This window comes from Anoplophora glabripennis, unplaced genomic scaffold (genome assembly GCF_000390285.2).
Source record: "Anoplophora glabripennis isolate ALB-LARVAE unplaced genomic scaffold, Agla_2.0 scaffold360, whole genome shotgun sequence".
Lineage (NCBI taxonomy): Eukaryota > Metazoa > Arthropoda > Insecta > Coleoptera > Cerambycidae > Anoplophora > Anoplophora glabripennis.
This window is the reverse complement of record NW_019416516.1, coordinates 126,222-138,945: the sequence shown is the minus strand read 5'-3', so window position 1 is coordinate 138,945 and position 12,724 is coordinate 126,222. Positions and strand designations below refer to the sequence as shown.

Sequence of the window (12,724 nt, the reverse complement as noted above, 5' to 3'; positions counted from 1 at the left end):
CGTCGAATTAGTGCTAGAAAAAGAACGACATACTTATATTATGTGTTACTGTGACTTAGCAACTTCTTAGTTGCCAACAACCCGTTACCCCTCTATTTAATTACTAAAAAACACTCCCCTCTTGTCCGAATCCTTGTAAGAAGATGTGCAATACACTAACGAAATTATATTATAAATACTAATTATGTACATCATTGAATAAACGAATACATGATTAGGGAAATGTTAAGAAATTACTTAGATCTGTTTCCAATTCATTATTTATATGATTTTTTTTACATATTTTAAATATCGAATTAACCAAGACTGAAATAATATTGCCACATTACGGTATAAAGATGAAACTCAATAAAAATTTTCCGTTACATATTTAAATATTAAAACAATTTACATGATGGTAAAACATACATCATCAATTACTTCATCTAATGATTTGAATTTCACATAGTTTATTGAATATTCGTTCAGTGGAAACATAATTAATATTTTCCAAGATAATAAAATGAATCAATACTTTTTTATTCCGTAATACCATGTGTTAATTTTTGAAAAAAATCTCCTTATAAAAATGTCCTTGGTAATACGGGCGAATGAAATGCCATCGTTGTATTATACTAAAACAGGTGTACCATACGACTAAAGTAACGTATACTGCACTTTTATATCACGCTTGTCCCATGTGGTGTAAAAATGTTAACACAGTACATTTTGTTCATTCTAGTTATTCAGTGGAGTTTTGTAAGTTCGCATAAGAAAAACGTCTGTAGGACTTTCGGGGACTATGCCACCATCCAGACGAATAAAAATTGTTGGTACAATCCTGACATTGATTCTTCGCCGGTAAGTTTTTGTATTTTGTAATTTGAATGAAACAGTACAAATATGAATTAAAAGGAATATAAATCATTTATTTTTTAGTGTGTTTCTAGTATATTAAATTTGGAAATTAATTTTATTCATTAACTAATTTAACAATACGCATTTGAAATGCATATACAGTGTGTTATACGATTGTGCACACTGGAGAAGAAATACAATACAAAATAAAAATCCCAAAAATATTACTGCTTTTTAGTTTTATATTCAAGGAATTTTCATAAAGAAGCTCTCCTCTTCAGGACAGAATCGTGCAACACACTGTATGGTGTGAATAATCCTACAATATTTGTCTGCAATATTTGTCAATTTGCGTAAATAACTGTTATTTTAATGAGCGTAATAATTATGCAAAAACTGTCTATGACAAAAAAATAGGAGTTACAAAAATACAAGGAATAAAAGTACCTAGACTGAAGGAAATATCTTTTAGCCATAAGTAAAAAAGTTGATTAACCCTAACAAAATATCTGCTTTAAATTGCAATTTTTTAAATCCCGTTTTTAAATTTTTTCTCGAAAATGGAACCTGTAAATTATTATTGATACAGCTTCCAATACACTTAACTAATGGAATTTAAAAGGCCATCTAATCCAATTACCACTGTTTCTAAATGAAACTTTAGCCATTAAAGTTTAATTTGAAATTAACAGCTGCGGTCACGAAAGTTTACGATGTCCCCTTCATCTATGTAAAGGAATCAAACTGTAATAAACAAAATAGAGATCAACGAGAACTTCGATGTGCAGATATAGGTTAAAAACGTGGAGGATATTTTGGTATTCGCGTATTCGCTGATGCTGACTCTCTTCGCGAATGTATTATTTAGATGACAATTTCTCCTCTAGATATTCTTCCTTACGTGATTTTTTTGTATCTTTGACGCTTATTATAAATTAAAAAAAACGAAAGACTCTATAGTAGGATCATATTCGATGCAAAGTAATAAATCATTGCCTGTCAAGGGAATCAGTGCAATACGTTTTAAAGGGTTTTGGAAATTGAATAATTTCTTTATGCATTATGGATTAATAGTTAAATATTTATGAAAATGAAAAAGAAAGGCAGCTCCTTCGCACATTGGGCGGCAGGGCAACAATACATTTATTACTCCCTTCCTCCTCCCTCATATGACTTGTGTCTTGTGTTTGTTGCGGCGGCGCGCGTGCCGGCACGGCGTGGTCAGTTTCGTTTCAGTTGTATTGGTGCTGCGTGTTTCTCGCTCGCGATATTTGTGAGGTTATAACTATAGGCGGAAATACACATGCCTCTTGCTTGCACAAAAGCATGCAAGTAGCTTGCAAGAGATAGCTCCTGGTATGTGTATTTATTAAAAGGCATGCCTGTAGAAGGCGCGCAAGTAAATTGCACATCATTTGATTTTTTGGCATGCAATGTGAGGCGGGGGGTTTCGGGGGTTCAAGTGGCATGTCGGAACGTGTCTACTTGATACCTACTGATTTGCTAATAAGCCATAATACATTCCACTTTACTTGCAAATGTATCAGCAGTGTGCATCCGCCGGCATATGCCATTTCTTAGCATGCAAGTTACTCACCTATTTTACTGGTATGTGTATTTCCGCCTTATATATAAGTGCAATTATATTTCGTTCGGGCTGTATGTGTGTTTCGCGCTATTATTTGAGAATTTGTGAGTAAAATCATATTTCTTGTGCTCCGTAACAAAAGTGTTTTTAGTGTTTTATTTGTGTGCTGTGTGTGTGTTTCGGGCTGTTGTTTGTGAATCGTGAATGCTATTATATTTCCTGTGCTAGTGAAGTGAAGTTTTTTGTATTATTATTGCTCTGTTGTCGTTATATGGAGAAATGGAGGCGGATGTACTGCTGTGGGTACAAAAAAATCTGTATTAAGTTACAGAGAAAAAACGATATTATTATATGTCTATAACGCTTTAGAAAAGGATCATCCCATGAAACTGAATACTGGATTGGTGGAAATGTGTTCTAGATATACTGGAGTAAGCGAATCATCTGTTTTCAAAATTTTAAGAGAGAAGAAAAATGAAGGAGACGTTAAGAAACCTAAAAAAGGGNGTTTCGGGCTGTTGTTTGTGAATCGTGAATGCTATTATATTTTCTGTGCTAGTGAAGTGAAGTTTTTTGTATTATTATTGCTCTGTTGTCGTTATATGGAGAAAGGGAGGCGGTGCCTGGATGTTCGCGAGCCGGATGTACTGCTGTGGGTACAAAAAAATCTGTATTAAGTTACAGAGAAAAAACGATATTATTATATGTCTATAACGCTTTAGAAAAGGATCATCCCAAGAAATTGAAGACTGGTTTGGTAGAAATGTGTTCTAGATATACTGGAGTAAGCGAATCATCTGTTTTCAAAATTTTAAGAGAGAAGAAAAATGAAGGAGACGTTAAGAAACCTAAAAAAAGGTGGTGGAAAAAAGAAATTAATATTAAATGAAGATGAGAAAAATGCAGTTCGGCGTACAGTACATAAATCATAGAATTTATATTTTGTTTAATTTGTTAATATTTCTTGAGATTGATAGAGAATTGTTGTTAGTGTTTCCTTTTGATAGAATCATATCATAGGATTTATATTTTGTTTTCATTCTGTAAATATTTATAGTATATCCGTTATACAAGGTTTTTGCTTTGAAACTTCGTTCTCCTTATAGAAAAAAGAATCGTAATGGGGTGCGATGAAGGGATCAGTTCACGTTTGGAACCCTGTTCCTACAAAAATCCCTTTATTCTCATAAACTGTTTGTTTTAAATGTAATTTATTATACATCCAATTCGTTATTTAAATTCCACATATGTACTACATTTCACCTCTGTACGCGCCACTGTTTATTGTTCCCTGCTTTACGATCAAGCTCGCCAGGTTAGTATTTGACGTATAACCGACCACTTCGTGCACTCGATGCACCTGGCCGACTACAGCTAATACCAGAACACAGTGCGTATGCAGCGGTATTTCAGATTTTACATTCAATTTCATTTTAAATTTGAAACGGTTCATCTTACGCCTCCTAAAAATGATGACACAATTTTCCTTTGATAAAAGGCCGACAATTTTTTGCTCTACTTTGCATCGAATACGATTCTACTATAGTCACTGTTGTTGTCTTCTGACAACATATGAATATAAAATTAGTTACATCCAAATAAATTTTGTTTTAAATTTTGTTAGTATTAAAACACATTTTTGTCAATTCAGTATTCTTTATATAAAAAGTGAAATATTTAGAGATGGTTTACTTATCGATAAAAATTGTGCATTTATACATATACCATTATTTGATGCGAAAAAAACAGTTAAAAAAATTGGTATTGAATCCTTGAAAAAAATAACAATGAGTTTGCGTGGAGACATATTTAATATAAAAGCAAATGATTCTTAAATTATACATTTGTACAGGGTTAATCAGTATAATCTGACAACTTATTGTGAGTTTATTATTAAAATTACAAACAAGTTTTTAATATAAAAGTTTTAGCTTTTTTATGAATTTTTATAATACGCTACTAGAAAAAACAACTGAATAATGGAAATCACTAAACTGATTTTTTTTTTTAAATGGCACACCCTACATATTAGTGCATCTTCGTTAAATTTATCTCTTTTCAAAAATATATAATATGTTACTGTTTGATTCAGGACTTTTCGACATATTTCAGTTTGAAAACTATTTTTGAAAAAACAGGACAGGAATTTATGTCAGGCGCATCGCAGTGGCTATGGACGAGGCACGCGGCACAACAAGTTGTCAGATTGTAATGACTAACCCTGTACATGTATAATTTTAAGTAGGGATCATGAGTAATAGTACATCTTCTCCAGAATACTAATCTGAGGCATTTTTTTTCTAAATGAATAAACAGTCTTCGTCTTTTAAACTGCATTTAATCTCTTGTCTACGCCGTCACAGAACAACCCCCGAACTCAGTTGTCTGTGCTCACTTATCAGTGTTGCCGTCGTTACTTTTTAAGACAAACATGAGAGAGCATGTGAGAGAAAGAGAGCAATGGCAAATAATCTTGTATAAACAAATGTGTTTCTAAAGGTCAAAGGTGGGCTCTGTATAAGCATGAGCCATGTATTAACCAGACGATAATTTGATAAGAAAAACTGTTACGTTTGGCGAGGAGTTTATTTTGATTTGTCTAATAATAAAAAGTTCAATCCGGTTGCCTGTTATTTTAAAATAAAAAATAAAAATTCCAAAAATATTACGCTGAAAGAAATGCTGTATTAATTTTATTTTAGACATTCTATAGAGTTAAACGGTTTGGGATATAAAGTTCCCTGAATTCAAACCCATGTTCATGAAAGTACCAAATTACACTTAATTCAAAAAATGCTCTTAAATTATTTTATAAATACGAAAACAACACAACTTTTCCGAGCTGAAAATAATAACGAACATTTTCTAGCAAAACAATTGCAACAACTTTTTTTTCTACCTGAATTATCTTCTTCGGCGAAGTGTTGACGGTAATAAAACTGTTTCAGACTGTACTAGCCAAAAGATATGGCTACCCCATGAAGAAATACAGGGTAACCACAGACGATGGGTACATCTTAACCTTGTTCAGAATTCCTCATAATGGCAGTGACATAAATTCAACCAGACAACCAGTTCTCATCCAGCATGGTATAGGCGCGAGTGCAGTCTTTTGGATGATGCAAGGACGAAGGTCGCTCGGTAATTATAGCCTGCAATTAAAGGATTGACATAACAGACGAAATATGATGTATTTAAATGTCAATCAATAGTGTGGGAAAAGTTTTAAACTTTTTTTTTGAGTTCTCAGATGACGTCACCAATCCAAGGTTTTCTATGTGGATCATCCTGTTCAATGACAAGAACTTCCCTTCAATTACAGTTTTGAGTAAAACTCTCAAACACATCTATGGTCTTTGCCAGCGTTTAGTAGTACTATGCATGAGATCTAAAGTAAATTGTATCAAGTTCGGTAATTAGCTACTTGTCCTTAAGATTGAAAATATTTCTTAAAATTATTAATTTCGGGGTAATATGTACAAGCTAACCATGACCTGCCCATGCTAATAAATATTGTGACTGCTGGATAAAATGAACCAAGGTTAATCTACAAAGTCTGCTTTCTCTGCGTTCAGAGAGAAATGTACTGGGAACTCAATTTTAATGTATGGGGAGAGTGGTACGAGACAGAATTTTAAACTGAATGTTTTTCCTAAAATACGCAAATAGAATATACGTTTTCAGATTTAGTTTTTCTCCAAATCCTCAGTTATTATACCTACTGAGAAGATTCATTAGTTAGAGCAACTATTTATGTAAATGTTTTGAATATTAAACTAAACAGGTTGTATTTAAATGAAGCAAAAAGAAAACAACTGTTCTATGGACTTTGACCAGCAATATCTAGTAATTTGATAATAATAAACAATTATCCAAAGTAAAACCTAAAAATGATGTGTGTAAGTAAAATTAATACAAAAACACATACCCTTTGTACGTGGTAGGGTTGTAATAATTGTTCCCGTAGTATAGCCACATGGTACTGTTAGTTTTATACGCCAGCTAAGTAATACTGCAACAAACAACGCACGTGCACAAGATGCACAGGGTCAACTTACATTTATGGTTGATTTTCATAATTAAATTTCTGGAAAACAGGAACATTTGGACCATCACTTGCTTAATAAAAGTTGCTAATTTTCGTGCCTTTGTATCACCATACTTACAATTAGTCGAGTCTTAAGGAAGTTATAACCTTTCACATAATTCAGCTGGTGGAACCAATGGGCGTATGTTTCAATCGACATCTTATTATTCCAACCAATTTATTTTACTGATATTAATCTTCATGTCAACTAAAAGGCACTACGAACTACAACTTTATTCAAGGGCATAAAATAAGTGAACACTTTTTCAGCGTTTGTACTGGCTGATAATGGTTATGATGTATGGCTGTCAACATCTAGGGGAGCGGGATATTCGAGAAAGCACACGCACTTAACGACAGAGGATCCCTCGTATTGGAACTTTGGGTAAGTAAACAATTTTGTTCATTAAAAGATTGATCGGTTTTTAACAAAAACGTCGTACTTGTTTTGTAATAGATGAACGTCGATTCTTGACAATTTCAGTTACTAAATGTAATTACTAATATACATATTAGCTCTATACCTCAGGGAAACGAAGCGTCACAAAATATTTGGACACCCAATATATTATAAATATCGTAAACATGACAAATTTATTTGACATTTGACCCGAGTATTCAAATTGTAACCTTTTCCAAAGTTTCATTGACTTTAAAGTCTAACCAGTTAATAAGGAGCGTTACCTTTTACTGTTCAACATTAACATGAATTGGTGGGAGTGCCCCTAGATCGTATTCTATAATATTCTCACAGATTACATCGATAGAATTTGAGGGAAGATAATTATTTCAAGCAATTGAGCATAAACGGCGTCTGCTTATAAAATGGAAACCTCCTAAGCTCACTGCGGCTTAAATAAACATCAATCGAATACGAATACATTTTCCAAAATCGCAAGTTAATTAATCTCTCAGGTCTCTGTTTCGCACCCGTAAATTGTTATTAAACTAGAATTTGAACTATAATCATAACAACACTATTTTGATATACATACATACATCGTGTACTTATTGCGTCCGTTAGATTTACTTTATGAATCTCTGAAAATACGGGGTGATTTATCAAAAACTTATTTTAAATATAAATAAATGAATTGCAATCCGAAAATTGTTGTAAAACAGTGATAATTTAATTCTGTTTCCTGAGTGTCAAAAAGACAGATTAGGTTAGGTATTGTCTGTTTAAACTCAAGGAAAAAAGTTGCAAAGGAGCGCTATAGATTTATCGCTAATTTAGATATCTACATGAGAGAGAAATTCTGATAATAATAAAGAGAATATGTACAGGGCGATTCACTATATTTTGACCCCCCCTTTTTTGTTTTAAGAGTTATAAAAAAATGTGAAATACAAAAGTTGCATGAATTTTTATGAATTTTTCGAAAATTATAGTAGAAAAACAAATGAAGTCCAAATAAAATGGCCACGGATGTTAACTTTGTTAAGTTAAATGGAACACCCTGTATTTTGTACGGTTTGTTGGGTTCATCTCTAACACTAAGCGAGATATTATTAAAAATTGAAAAGAAGGTTTTTTATTAAGAAAATAAAATATCTTGTAATAATTGTTAAATCTCTTTTAGGCATTTCTGGATTCTCCAGATATTAGTAAAAACAATATTAATGGGACACTCTGTATAAGTATATTTTAATACATATATTAAAGACAACTGAACAGATTACAGTTTTCTCATATAATCAGTATATTACATGAAAAGTAATGTGCAAAATTTTGAATTTTCCCTCAATTCATTACATGATTATTTTAATTCAATGACAGTGTCTTTATTTCACTATAGGTAAGGTCGTTACAAGTGCCCCTTTTTTAAATATATGTTGATTCTCATTTTTATCCGCTAAAATTGAAATAAGTATAAACATTTTTTATATTCAGCGACATATGTAGACGTTCAGCTCAAAGAGACCGATTTACTGATATTCAAATACGGGTATAGCGGATGGGACGAAAAGTTCGATAGAAAATATCGCATTCAAAAGTTTGAGAAGAATATCTATCATTCATCTTCCTCGCTGACTTTCGTCGCCTATAAATAAGAAGGATTTACAAAAGAGATTATAGAGTGTGATATGCTCTTTTAACAACGTTATCTATTGTGGAAGTGTCATATTACTTACTTCTATATACTTACTTCCAGAGAATCGGAAAAATGAGGAGACTGATATCGCTGGAAATTTTATAAAAATATGATTTGAGTACTTCTTTGAATTTGTTTGTTAAGTTTTAATAAAATAAACAGTTTTGTTAGATAATAAATAAAATTCAGTAAAGTTGATATCGCCCAATATGACAATATATTACATTATTACATATTTTTCAAATTCGTATTTGATTAAACTTATGTCCTTGTTTTAAATTACTAAAATCTTAACCCTTACAAGGGAGTCTACACAAGGGCGTCGCCAAGGGGGGGGGGCAGTGGGGTACAAAAATTTTCTTAAGCTAAAAAATATTAAATTGGAAATTTTTAATAAAATATTTTATTTACTTAAACTTTAATTTTGAAAATTAATACACTACTTAATTTTTTAAAAAAACAATTGTAATAAATTAGTATAAATGTTTGTTGACAAAACAATTTAAAAATATAAAATTGTATGTTAAAAAGTTATACATTTCTATATTTGAAAAATTTAGCTCTGGAATTTTATTAAAAAAATATTTAAAAAAAAAATTAACTGTAACCTATAATTTATGTTTCTCCCATCCTCTATCTTATCTTGACCCCCTCCCACTCCCTAACCCATTGGCTGGCGACGCCCTTGAGTACTAAGAAATTTATTATTTCTGCTTTTCAAAAATAAAATTTCAAAAAAAATCATTGCTTTTTTCCCAATTCTATTAATTTTCATATAATAGGTAATTGTTTACCTTTGGATTTTTAGTCACACACTATAAAAAGAAGGCTTTCTCGCGCTAGTCAAACGTTCTAGAATTAGGTCAAGTGATTCGAGTCGCACTGTTGCCAAGTTGTGATAAAATTCCCCAATATTGATGCATTCAAAAAACGATTAATATAATATAGTATATTATTATATTAGGATCAAAAAATGCTATTTTTTCTCCGACCGTAACCCCCCATTTAATTATTAATTTGTGCTTTGAAATTATTGAAACCAGATTGGATAATAAAGCAAATAGGTAAGTAGGATATATCGATGTAGTCATGGATACTTTGTCAAATATTAGTCACCATGTTGCTAATTGAGTTCATTTGTGATTGTTCGTGGTTCAATTTGCTGAAAACCTATGTAGAATGAGGGTAGTGGCAGTTTCAGTGTTTATTTAATTTTAATACTTTTCAAACTGCGTATTTAATATTAATGTCGATAAACAAACATTATTGTAAATATTGTCGAATAAACTTTTATAAATTAAAACTTGATTAACACTTTTAATCTAAGAATTAAAAGTGTCAACTTTAGCTCCTAGTGTTGAAAGGTACTCAAGTTACGTAATCAAAAACATTCCCATCCTTGGATACTAATGCCTACTTTTAATGTGTTTATATTTCTCAAGCCCAACGGCCCTTGCTCATAAATTAAAATGCTTATAAACATACGGAGGTATATTGTAACATTAAGCTTAAGAGAGAGTTAGTTTTTAATCTGATTTGATACAGAATAGATGTGCTATCTGAATAAGTGAATAAACAATATATTTTAATTATTAAAGTGTTTTAGTTCTACCCATAATCCCAACACCTAGGATTAAAAGTGAATAATTTTGTTGCTAATATACCATTTTTTTTTTCTCAGTAAGGAAAATGTCAACCTTAGAAACTTCTGACAGTCAAAAATTGTCATACTTTTGTGACGGTTGGAGAAAAATAACTTTTTTGTTTATTATCTATCTTATCTTAAAGCAATGGCAGTCAGATTTCTGACACACTGTAGAAATTCTTAATCTCTGAACGAATTTGTCACGAATACAGACGAATAGCAAGAATGAAATGCTTCTTATTCATACTAACAATCGCATTTCATTTAAGGTTGCACGAACTTGCCGTATACGATCTTCCGGCTAATATCGAATTTATCTCCAATATTACGGAACAGAGAGGAAAAATTATATACATAGGTCATTCCATGGGAACCACTACGTCATACATATATTCTACGGTGAAGAAGAACCACGCAGTGTCAAATTTGAAGGCCTTAATATCTCTGTCTCCAGTTGCTTTCCTGAAACATTTCGAGGGGTGGCACAAGTTGGCAGTTGCATTTGCGGATATTGTTATAGTGAGTATAAATTATAAAGATTATTTCGAAAAAGTCCATGAAAGCTTAAAAGTTCAAAACCTTTTGCCTTTGTAGAAAAGGTGTGAAATCAAACTGTTTAGTTCACGTAATTATGCAATGATTACTTTAAATAATTGTAACTGAATATTTACTTTGACAAAACTTACAAACTAGGCACTTCCACTGAAGACCTCATACGTATGTTTGATGTTTCAGCCAGTTTTACAAAAAATTGGAATACATTATGTAGGAGACATGCCTCCTTTGACCGTATTGATTCAGTCCCTTTGTGGAAAATATCCATCCATTCTTCTTTGTCAAGCCTTGATACTTCCCGTAGTCGGTATTGCCCAGGAGCAAGTCAAACCAGTGAGTAACATTCCCAGAAAACCTTTTTTAATAATCGTAGACCTTTGGCGAAGAGGTCGTTGACTTTTGACACAGGGAGTCGTTGACCTTTAGTCTCGGGGACATTGGCCTTTGGCAGGTAAGTCATTGACCTTTGGTTAAAGGGTTATTGACTTTTGGTACCAGGGGCTAAGGCGTTATACGTAGATCGTAGACATCTAAGACAATTGACTTTTGAACTTTGGACCTGGGTGATTTTTGTATTTAAATGTTTGAATGATTATCGTTTTTCAGGACCTACTTCCATTGTTTGCAAAGCACTATCCAACCGGGACTTCTTTGAAAGTATTGAGGCATTTCATACAGATCATATTGAGTGGAGGAAATTTTCAGTACTACGACTACAAATTTGACAATGTGGTTGTATATAACTCCATAAGACCTCCTATATACAACGTAACCGATATTTCCCTCCCCGTATATCTATTTGTTGGAAGCCAAGACGTTCTTGCATCCGACAGGGTAAGTTTTAAAGGTTCCCTATAAGCGCCAAGTTATGGGTAAACACTTTTTCAACTACATGTTTATTTATTTTTTGTTTGTTTTGTAAACAATTTTATCCTTTAGCTCAAAACTTTTCATTTCTTTCAGGACGTCGATATCCTGTATGCGAAATTAAATTCGCCAGGAAGTAAAACAAGAGCTTCCAAGTATATTTTCAATTTCGCACATAACGACTTTTTCATGGGAGCCGACGTGAACGATTTCTATAAAGTTTTGTCAGATGTAATAAAAACTAAGATCGGGAATATATAATGTTTACCAAGCCCTTTAGTTTTTTTTTGTCCATCCGAATGTCTATTGGTTTGCATTGCTGTTTGTCCTTTCTTTGATATGTTCTCTGTAATACACTTTCCCCTTTCTATGTATTTCGGCCATATTTTTTGTATTAAAAACAAAAGAAAAATGGATAGTCTCGCGATGGCAAGGAACCGAAAGATCGCTAAAAATAAACAAATCGTTAGTTCAGTGTAGCTGAATTATTCTCTCTTCCGCTATCTAGCAAATATGCTGAAAACTTATGATTTATTCATAAGTATACAAATGACTACTTTTTGCTTTTTCCTCTAGCGAATAATGATTGTAACTTGTGACCGCCGACACGCAGGGGTGAGTGTTATCCAAGGGAGCATGCAATTTAGCGCTGGAGTCTTTGTATTGAAACTCTGGGTGAGGTAAAAAATATTGTTTTATAAATTGCCGTCAAGGAAAATGGGGTGCTTTTTGTGCGGCGGACAGGGCATCCAGAAAATGGAACGTTTATTATGTGAGTTTAAAAATTTTCCGGGGTTGATATAGCTGCGCCAACAGGTGCTAAGTTCTTACAAAGAAAAATCGATTACCTCACAAAAAAAATATATTTCTAAACATAAAACCAACATATTTAATGTATTTTTTTACTCATGTGTTTATTTTATTTTATTTTTATTTTTATTTTATTTTATTTTATTTTATTGTCCATTATGTTTATTATGTATTATTATTTTTTTTATTGTCCATTATGTCCATATCGTCTTTTCAGGATTGGTTCCTATAAAAAAATT

At 32.2% G+C, this 12,724-nt stretch overlaps 1 protein-coding gene across 1 annotated transcript; it reads left to right on the top strand.

Annotated features, from left to right (window-relative positions):
• Positions 1-624: 624 nt before the first annotated feature.
• On the top strand, positions 625-11,947 carry LOC108908480 (lipase member K-like). Its single transcript, XM_018712527.1, has 7 exons — positions 625-840; positions 5,374-5,566; positions 6,783-6,897; positions 10,523-10,772; positions 10,989-11,141; positions 11,415-11,642; positions 11,772-11,947. The coding sequence occupies exons 1-7, from the start codon at positions 691-693 to the stop codon at positions 11,934-11,936; spliced, it is 1,254 nt and encodes a 417-aa protein (XP_018568043.1). The 5' UTR covers positions 625-690; the 3' UTR covers positions 11,937-11,947.
• Positions 11,948-12,724: the final 777 nt, after the last annotated feature.